The sequence below is a fragment of the Oncorhynchus mykiss genome, chromosome 11, assembly GCF_013265735.2.
Source record: "Oncorhynchus mykiss isolate Arlee chromosome 11, USDA_OmykA_1.1, whole genome shotgun sequence".
In the NCBI taxonomy this organism is placed as follows: domain Eukaryota; kingdom Metazoa; phylum Chordata; class Actinopteri; order Salmoniformes; family Salmonidae; genus Oncorhynchus; species Oncorhynchus mykiss.
Genome location: NC_048575.1, coordinates 80,151,076 through 80,161,542, shown reverse-complemented (window position 1 = coordinate 80,161,542; position 10,467 = coordinate 80,151,076). Strand labels below are relative to the sequence as shown.

The 10,467-nt window shown below is 45.2% G+C and overlaps 1 protein-coding gene across 2 annotated transcripts in view; it reads right to left on the bottom strand.

The window, feature by feature from the left end:
- Nucleotides 1–2,548: 2,548 nt before the first annotated feature.
- The window catches only part of gc (GC vitamin D binding protein), a 22,572-nt gene continuing 14,653 nt past the window's right edge, over nucleotides 2,549–10,467 (bottom strand). For both annotated transcript variants that reach the window (XM_036936486.1, XM_036936485.1), the window contains exons 9-14: nucleotides 9,486–9,618; nucleotides 4,898–5,001; nucleotides 3,916–4,057; nucleotides 3,185–3,408; nucleotides 2,895–3,027; nucleotides 2,549–2,639 (exon numbers count right to left, since the gene is read on the bottom strand). In XM_036936486.1, the coding sequence (XP_036792381.1) occupies nucleotides 2,595–2,639; nucleotides 2,895–3,027; nucleotides 3,185–3,408; nucleotides 3,916–4,057; nucleotides 4,898–5,001; nucleotides 9,486–9,618 (781 nt within the window). In that variant the 3' untranslated portion in view covers nucleotides 2,549–2,594. The remainder of the gene's footprint in view (nucleotides 2,640–2,894; nucleotides 3,028–3,184; nucleotides 3,409–3,915; nucleotides 4,058–4,897; nucleotides 5,002–9,485; nucleotides 9,619–10,467) is intronic.

Here is a 10,467-nt window from a genome sequence, read left to right as displayed (position 1 = left end):
TGTCTCTGGATTGTCCTTGAGGAACTTATTTTTGTCCTTATTCTGTACAGTGTTATTTTTAATATCCAAGGGGTGCTGTACTGTGATGACATCTGCACAGGGATACGCCATGGCACAAGAGGCTTCAAAGGCCTTTGCATTTGTGTGGGGGGAGGCTGTGAAACGCTGCTGCCGTTGTTAGGCTCAAGCGTTCACACCTCTCGCTTCACACAGTGCTAATTGATGTTGCAGTCAGATCAGTTCTGTCCTAGCAGCTTGGTAGCCTTATTTAATAAGCTTTATATAATACAATTATTATTATCCCACATGTCACACCTCATGTCTAAAACATGGGGGGGGGTTGATAGGGGATTGATAGGGGATTGTCTGGAAGGGACTGCCATACAGGGATGTGCTGAAGGATTTTGGCCAGCAGACCACGATGTCTACATTCAAGATCCTAAATCTGTGGCATACAATGTTTATAAAGGCATTTTTTTTACTAGCCATTTGTGTCAGGCTAGTTTGGCACGTTGTCTACTAGCCCAGTCTGAAAAGTACTAGCCTCGGGCTAGCTTAATGTCCATCCTTGCTGATATGTATAACTGACTTCATAGGTCATTTGAATAGTCATTTACAACAGAGGAACAAACCAGTTTGTGTTTTGTAGGGGGGGTTTTCATCCGATGTTCGGATGGACCTGCACGAGCGTCTGGATCTGTGTACTAAACGCGCTAACAAAAGTAGCCACTTGAACAGAAATAATGGACATTTTTGAACAAATCAAGCATTTATTGTGGAACTAGGATTCCTGGCAGTGCCTTCTGATGAAGATCATCCAAGGTAAGGGAATATTTATAACGTGATTTCTGATTCTGTTGACTCCAACATGGCGGAAATTTGTATTTATTTTCTGAGCGCCGTCTCAGATTATTGCATGGTTTGCTTTTTGAAATGTGACACAGCGGTTGCATTAAGGAGAAGTATATGGACATTAAACCCACAAGTCCTTTGTGAGCTAGCTAGCCAACTTTAGCTAATGTAGCTAACTTACGGTAGCTAAATATTCCTTCCGTGGTGGGCTACCGCTAGCTAGCATGTCACCACGTGAAAAAGTAGCTGGCTAGCTCACTAAAGACTCAACCAGCTAGCATATGCCGGTTTTCTTTTTACTTGTAAGGAAGGTAACGTGCGTTGGCGTTGTACACGTAAATACAGTCGGTGGGGACTTCGACAAAACCCACTCCTTTGCACACGCCCACTACTTTACTTTTGACACACCCACTCCTTTCCACACGCCCACTACTTTACTTTTGACACACCCACTCCTTTCCACACGCCCACCACTTTACTTTTGACACACCCACTCCTCTCCACACGCCCACTCCTTTACTTTTGACACACCCGCTCCTTTCCACACGCCCACTCCTTTACTTTTGACACACCCACTCCTCTCCACACGCCCACTCCTTTACTTTTGACACACCCACTCCTCTCCACACGCCCACTACTTTACTTTTGACACACCCACTCCTTTCCACACGCCCACTACTTTACTTTTGACACACCCACTCCTCTCCACACGCCCACTACTTTACTTTTGACACACCCACTCCTCTCCACACGCCCACTCCTTTACTTTTGACACACCCGCTCCTTTCCACACGCCCACTCCTTTACTTTTGACACACCCACTCCTCTCCACACGCCCACTACTTTACTTTTGACACACCCGCTCCTTTCCACACGCCCACTCCTTTACTTTTGACACACCCACTCCTCTCCACACGCCCACTACTTTACTTTTGACACACCCACTCCTTTCCACACGCCCACTACTTTACTTTTGACACACCCACTCCTCTCCACACGCCCACTACTTTACTTTTGACACACCCACTCCTCTCCACACGCCCACTCCTTTACTTTTGACACACCCGCTCCTTTCCACACGCCCACTCCTTTACTTTTGACACACCCACTCGCCGATCCTCCAGCCGCCATGTCAGCTACCCCTTCTAAACATGTGAGTAACTCTGTATAATAACATTACCTTCATAAAGATTTTATACTATGTTCATCAACTGTCAATTAAACATTTACAGACAAATTATGAATAATTTCTAAACAATCATAAGTCCTTGGTTAAACGTGAGATTTATTATGACCACAAAGCATTGACAGGTATGAATGGCTTGAGAATCCGACCAAAATAAAAATAAAACAGCCACAACAGCAATCAAATAAATGCATTTATTTGAGTCATTGTCTGTCAGAAATAAACCAGTGCTTGTGAGTAATCACAGATCGACAGGTTACTGAGTCGATCACAGATCGACAGGTTAATGAGTCGATCACAGATCGACAGGTTAATGAGTCGATCACAGATCGACAGGTTAATGAGTCAATCAAAGATCACAGGTTAATGAGTTGATCACAGATCACAGATGAACAGGCTTAGTGGATCACAGACATTATATGGATGGAAGGATGAGGTGAGGTCACTATGGTGTTGCTATGGAGGTAGATATTGTAGACACAGACTGAACTTGAGCAAAAAATTTTTTTAAATTCACCAGTTCCTCTTGTGAAATGAATACAATGAAAATAATATCTTAAACCTTGACCAGCTCTACACTCTCAGCTAGCAGCTTGGCAGCCTGTCGGAGAAAACAAAACATGACATCAGTTATTACATTTGTGTTGCCTTAAATCTACATAATAGGCTATTCCCCACTTTCAAAGTGAAAGGAAACGACAGCACACACACACACACGCACACTCAATTCGGTCTTACTTCATTTCTACAAATTGTCTTCGTCCTAAAGTACCCCTTTCACCAGGCAATTTGACGACACAGATGTAAAAAAAATAAACGATGAAACATTTCCTCAGTGCGTAGTGGTGTCGCTTACCTCGTCAGTGAAGCATGCTTCTTTGTCCTCAGCGGTGCAGCACTTCTCCCTCGTGATGCTGTGGTTAGCAGAGAGGGTCTTCAGATGATCCTCGGTGATGCTGGTCTTATGTCTGACCACATCATACAGCAACCTGAGGACGGGGACACACACACACACACACACACACACACACACACACACACACGTGTAAACAGAAGTTTGTAAACCTAGCGAGTTAAGAGTATATGTAGGTGTGAATTGGGGCCCACGTGTTTATTCACAGTACGTTCTTAGCATATCTCACTCACTTCTTCCCGGATAGCAGGAGGTCCTTGCTGTTCTTGGTGCAGAGCTCGGGGCCCATGTGGAAGTCGTTGGCATCCAGCTCCGGAGGCGTGAACTCTGCGTCAGGCTGGATGGCCAGGATACAGGGTCTCCTCATGGAGTAGGACTGGTTGCAGCAGCGGGCGATGCGGGGGTTAATGCTGGAGTAGTCGTCGTCGTTACACGTGGTGTCGAGCACGTTGGTCGACTTGGAAAGAGGACAAAGGAAGGGAGAGCTTTTTATGTTTTAAATTTAACCTCTATTTAAAATGTAGACTCAGCGATATATACATGCCTGTGTATGTGTGAGTATCATACCTCTGTTTTTGTATGTGCTTGTGTGTGTGTGTGTGTGTGTGTGTGTGTGTGTGTGTGTGTGTGTATGTGTGTGTGTATGTGTGAGTATCATACCTCTGTTTTTGTATGTGCTTGTGTACATTGTGTGTGTGTGTGTGTGTGTGTGTGTGTGTGTATATGTGTGAGTATCATACCTCTGTTTTTGTATGTGCTTGTGTACATTGTGTGTGTGTGTGTGTGTGTGTGTGTGTGTGTATATGTGTGAGTATCATACCTCTGTTTTTGTATGTGCTTGTGTACATTGTGTGTGTGTGTGTGTGTGTGTGTGTATATGTGTGAGTATCATACCTCTGTTTTTGTATGTGCTTGTGTACATTGTGTGTGTGTGTGTGTGTGTGTGTGTGTGTGTGTGTCAGACCTTCTCCTCTGCGCAGGGCAAGACTAAGTGGCCTGGCTGGTCCTTGCAGCAGTCATGGAAAACATCAGCCACAGTCTCAGACACCATGTGAAGCTGGACGAAGGAGGCCTGAGGCATTATCCTGGTGTAGTACACCATCATACTAGAGGAGGAGGAGCAGGGAGGAGGAGGAAGAAGAGGAGGAGCAGGAAGAGGAAGAGGAGGAGCAGGAAGTGGAAGAGGAGGAGCAGGAAGAGGAAGAGGAGGAGCAGGAAGAGGAAGAGGAGGAGGAGGAGCAGGAGAAAGAGCAGGGAGGAGGAAGAGGAAGAAGAGGAGGAGGAAGAAGAGGAGGAGCAGGAAGAGGAAGAGGAGAAGCAGGAAGAGGAAGAGGAGGAGCAGGAAGAGGAAGAGGAGGAGCAGGAAGAGGAAGAGGAGGAGGAGGAGCAGGAGAAAGAGCAGGGAGGAGGAGGAGGAAGAAGAGGAGGAGCAGGAAGAGGAGGAGCAGGAGGAGGAGCAGGGAGGAGGAGGAAAAGGAGGAGCAGGAGGAAGATGAGGAGGAGGAAGAGGAGGAGCAGGAAGAACAAGAGGAGGAGCAGGAGGAGGAGGAAAAGGAGGAGCAGGTGGAAGATGAGGAGGAGGAAGAAGAGGAGGCGCAAGAAGAGGAAGAGGAGGTGCAGGAGGAGGAGCAGCAGGAAGAGGAGGAGTAGGAAGAGAAGGAGCAGGAAGAGGAGCAGTATTAGGAGGAAGAAGAGGCGAAAGAGGAGGAGCAGGAAGAGGAGGAGGAGCAGAAGGATAAGTTCATGTTAATGAACCATGAAATAGCCGTGTATTAAATACGAATTAACCATTCATAAATTATAAATAAGACATTAAAAATAATGATCAATTTACCAATAGCATCTGTCAGGACTAAATGTGACGTTAATGATCGCATACCACATGAAGGACATCTACTTTGACATTTCATGACCTTTGACCTCTGTGTGAGAGCATGACCCCTCACCTCTTCTCAAAGTTGTAATCTCCCAGGACAGCCTCTGCAGCACACATGTTCTTATAGTATTCAATCTCATCAGCGATCATCTTGTCTATGTTACTGTCGGCCAGCTGCATGGGAACAACAGTGTTAGCCTGCTGAGTTAAAGCCTAGAACCATAACAGTGTTAGCCTGCTGAGTTAAAGCCTAGAACCATAACAGTGTTAGCCTGCTGAGTTAAAGCCTAGAACCATATCAGTGTTAGCCTGCTGATTTAAAGCCTAGAACCATAACAGTGTTAGCCTGCTGAGTTAAAGCCTAGAACCATATCAGTGTTAGCCTGCTGAGTTAAAGCCTAGAACCATAACAGCGTTAGCCTGCTGAGTTAAAGCCTAGAACCATAACAGTGTTAGCCTGCTGAGTTAAAGTCTAGATGATCTAGAACCATTAGCTTAGGGGGGGCGCCAATTCAAGTATTCGGGTTTTAGGGAAGGTTACTCATCATCACAAACTGATAGATAGTGTAGCTAGCTCCTCTGAGAAGATAAGACATGACAAAATAAATTTAGTTGAAATTTAGAGTTGCTGCATCCATGTGGAATATCACATAAAACAATATCAAATCACAATAAGACAAGTGGAAAACTCAGAGAGAACTAGGAGGGGGTTCTTCCTACTAGTAATACTAGTTGGAGGGGGTTCTTCCTACTAGTAATACTAGTTGGAGGGGGTTCTTCCTACTAGTAATATGAGTTGGAGGGGGTTCTTCCTACTAGTAGTATGAGTTGGAGGGGGTTCTTCCTACTAGTAATACTAGTTGGAGGGGGTTCTTCCTACTAGTAATATGAGTTGGAGGGGGTTCTTCCTACTAGTAATATGAGTTGGGGGGGGTTCTTCCTACTAGTAATACTAGTTGGAGGGGGTTCTTCCTACTAGTAATATGAGTTGGAGGGGGTTCTTCCTACTAGTAATATGAGTTGGAGGGGGTTCTTCCTACTAGTAATACTAGTTGGAGGGGGTTCTTCCTACTAGTAATACTAGTTGGAGGGGGTTCTTCCTACTAGTAATATGAGTTGGGGGGGGTTCTTCCTACTAGTAATACTAGTTGGAGGGGGTTCTTCCTACTAGTAATATGAGTTGGAGGGGGTTCTTCCTACTAGTAATATGAGTTGGAGGGGGTTCTTCCTACTAGTAATATGAGTTGGAGGGGGTTCTTCCTACTAGTAATATGAGTTGGAGGGGGTTCTTCCTACTAGTAATATGAGTTGGAGGGGGTTCTTCCTACTAGTAATATGAGTTGGAGGGGGTTCTTCCTACTAGTAATACTAGTTGGAGGGGGTTCTTCCTACTAGTAATATGAGTTGGAGGGGGTTCTTCCTACTAGTAGTATGAGTTGGAGGGGGTTCTTCCTACTAGTAATATGAGTTGGAGGGGGTTCTTCCTACTAGTAATACTAGTTGGAGGGGGTTCTTCCTACTAGTAATACTAGTTGGAGGGGGTTCTTCCTACTAGTAATACTAGTTGGAGGGGGTTCTTCCTACTAGTAATATGAGTTGGAGGGGGTTCTTCCTACTAGTAATATGAGTTGGAGGGGGTTCTTCCTACTAGTAATATGAGTTGGAGGGGGTTCTTCCTACTAGTAGTATGAGTTGGAGGGGGTTCTTCCTACTAGTAATATGAGTTGGAGGGGGTTCTTCCTACTAGTAATACTAGTTGGAGGGGGTTCTTCCTACTAGTAATATGAGTTGGAGGGGGTTCTTCCTACTAGTAATATGAGTTAGAGGGGGTTCTTCCTACTAGTAATATGAGTTGGAGGGGGTTCTTCCTACTAGTAATATGAATTGGAGGGAGGTTCTTCCTACTAGTAATATGAGTTGGAGGGGGTTCTTCCTACTAGTAATATGAGTTGGAGGGGGTTCTTCCTACTAGTAATATGAGTTGGAGAGGGTTCTTCCTACTAGTAATATGAGTTAGAGGGGGTTCTTCCTACTAGTAATATGAGTTGGAGGGGGTTCTTCCTACTAGTAATATGAGTTGGAGGGGGTTCTTCCTACTAGTAATATGAGTTGGGGGGGTTCTTCCTACTAGTAATATGAGTTGGGGGGGGTTCTTCCTACTAGTAATATGAGTTGGAGGGGGTTCTTCCTACTAGTAATATGAGTTGGAGGGGGTTCTTCCTACTAGTAATATGAGTTGGAGGGGGTTCTTCCTACTAGTAATATGAGTTGGAGGGGGTTCTTCCTACTAGTAATATGAGTTGGAGGGGGTTCATCCTACTAGTAATATGAGTTGGAGGGGGGTCTTCCTACTAGTAATATGAGTTGGAGGGGGTTCTTCCTACTAGTAATATGAGTTGGAGGGGGTTCTTCCTACTAGTAATACTAGTTGGAGGGGGTTCTTCCTACTAGTAATATGAGTTGGAGGGGGTTCTTCCTACTAGTAATATGAGTTGGAGGGGGTTCTTCCTACTAGTAATATGAGTTGGAGGGGGTTCTTCCTACTAGTAATACTAGTTGGAGGGGGTTCTTCCTACTAGTACACAAGTTGGAGGGGGTTCTTCCTACTAGTAATATGAGTTGGAGGGGGTTCTTCCTACTAGTAATATGAGTTGGAGGGGGTTCTTCCTACTAGTAAACTAGTTGGAGGGGGTTCTTCCTACTAGTACACAAGTTGGAGGGGGTTCTTCCTACTAGTAATATGAGTTGGAGGGGGTTCTTCCTACTAGTAATATGAGTTGGAGGGGGTTCTTCCTACTAGTAAACTAGTTGGAGGGGGTTCTTCCTACTAGTAATATGAGTTGGAGGGGGTTCTTCCTACTAGTAATATGAGTTAGAGGGGGTTCTTCCTACTAGTAATATGAGTTGGAGGGGGTTCTTCCTACTAGTAATATGAGTTGGAGGGGGTTCTTCCTACTAGTAATATGAGTTGGGGGGGGTTCTTCCTACTAGTAATATGAGTTGGAGGGGGTTCTTCCTACTAGTAATATGAGTTGGAGGGGGTTCTTCCTACTAGTAATATGAGTTGGAGGGGGTTCTTCCTACTAGTAATATGAGTTGGAGGGGGTTCTTCCTACTAGTAATATGAGTTGGAGGGGGTTCATCTTACTAGTAATATGAGTTGGAGGGGGGTCTTCCTACTAGTAATATGAGTTGGAGGGGGTTCTTCCTACTAGTAATATGAGTTGGAGGGGGTTCTTCCTACTAGTAATACTAGTTGGAGGGGGTTCTTCCTACTAGTAATATGAGTTGGAGGGGGTTCTTCCTACTAGTAATATGAGTTGGAGGGGGTTCTTCCTACTAGTAATATGAGTTGGAGGGGGTTCTTCCTACTAGTAAACTAGTTGGAGGGGGTTCTTCCTACTAGTAATATGAGTTGGAGGGGGTTCTTCCTACTAGTAATATGAGTTGGAGGGGGTTCTTCCTACTAGTAATATGAGTTGGAGGGGGTTCTTCCTACTAGTAATATGAGTTGGAGGGGGTTCTTCCTACTGGTAATATGAGTTGGAGGGGGTTCTTCCTACTAGTAAACTAGTTGGAGGGGGTTCTTCCTACTAGTAATATGAGTTGAAGGGGGTTCTTCCTACTAGTAATATGAGTTGGAGGGGGTTCTTCCTACTAGTAATATGAGTTGGAGGGGGTTCTTCCTACTAGTAATATGAGTTGGAGGGGGTTCTTCCTACTAGTAATATGAGTTGGAGGGGGTTCTTCCTACTAGTAATATGAGTTGGAGGGGGTTCTTCCTACTGGTAATATGAGTTGGAGGGGGTTCTTCCTACTAGTAAACTAGTTGGAGGGGGTTCTTCCTACTAGTAATATGAGTTGGAGGGGGTTCTTCCTACTAGTAATATGAGTTGGAGGGTGTTCTTCCTACTAGTAATATGAGTTGGAGGGGGTTCTTCCTACTAGTAATACGAGTTGGAGGGGGTTCTTCCTACTGGTAATATGAGTTGGAGGGGGTTCTTCCTACTAGTAAACTAGTTGGAGGGGGTTCTTCCTACTAGTAAACAAGTTGGAGGGGGTTCTTCCTACTAGTAATATGAGTTGGAGGGGGTTCTTCCTACTAGTAATATGAGTTGGAGGGGGTTCTTCCTACTAGTAAACTAGTTGGAGGGGGTTATTCCTACTAGTAATATGAGTTGGAGGGGGTTCTTCCTACTAGTAATATGAGTTGGAGGGGGTTCTTCCTACTAGTAATATGAGTTGGAGGGGGTTCTTCCTACTAGTAAACTAGTTGGAGGGGGTTCTTCCTACTGGTAATATGAGTTGGAGGGGGTTCTTCCTACTAGTAATATGAGTTGGAGGGGGTTCTTCCTACTAGTAATATGAGTTGGAGGGGGTTCTTCCTACTAGTAATATGAGTTGGAGGGGGTTCTTCCTACTAGTAATATGAGTTGGAGGGGGTTCTTCCTACTAGTAATATGAGTTGGAGGGGGTTCTTCCCAGTCATATGCTCGTATTTATGAGATGTCATGAATCAGCATCACACAAAAATAGTGTAATGGTTCAAAGAATCTCTGCGGTAATATGTGTGTTTGTGTTGTGTGTGTGTGTTATGTGTGTGTGTTATGTGTGTGTGCGTGCGGCTGTGCGTGCGTCCATGCGTGTGTAATACGTACAGCCGTTCTGACACACTCTGCGTGGTCCTCCTTGTCACAGCACTGGAGGAAGGCCTGCTCAGCCTCCTTGGAGAACCTCAGAATCACCTGCTGAGACGACTCAGGGTGGCGCACTGACAGCTCATAGATCAACCTGCCAATCAGGACAGACCATACACAGAAGCTCAGTTAGACAGCCAATCAGAACAGACCATACACAGAAGATCCGTTACACAGCCAATCAGGACAGACCATACACAGAAGCTCAGTTAGACAGCCAATCAGAACAGACCATACACAGAAGATCCGTTACACAGCCAATTAGGACAGACCATACACAGAAGCTCAGTTAGACAGCCAATCAGGACAGACCATACACAGAAGATCAGTTACACAGCCAATCAGGACAGACCTTACACAGAAGCTCAGTTAGACAGCCAATCAGGACAGACCATACACAGAAGATCAGTTACACAGCCAATCAGGACAGCCGATACACAGAAGCTCAGTTAGACAGCCAATCAGGACAGCCCATACACAGAAGCTCAGTTAGACAGCCAATCAGGACAGCCCATACACAGAAGATCAGTTACACCGCCAATCAGGACAGACCATACACAGAAGCTCAGTTAGACAGCCAATCAGGACAGACCATACACAGAAGATCAGTTACACAGCCAATCAGGACAGACCTTACACAGAAGCTCAGTTAGACAGCCAATCAGGACAGACCATACACAGAAGATCAGTTACACAGCCAATCAGGACAGCCGATACACAGAAGCTCAGTTAGACAGCCAATCAGGACAGCCCATACACAGAAGCTCAGTTAGACAGCCAATCAGGACAGCCCATACACAGAAGATCAGTTACACAGCCAATCAGGACAGACCATACACAGAAGCTCAGTTAGACAGCCAATCAGGACAGCCCATACACAGAAGCTCAGTTAGACAGCCAATCAGGACAGCCCATACACAGAAGCTCAGTTAGACAGCCAATC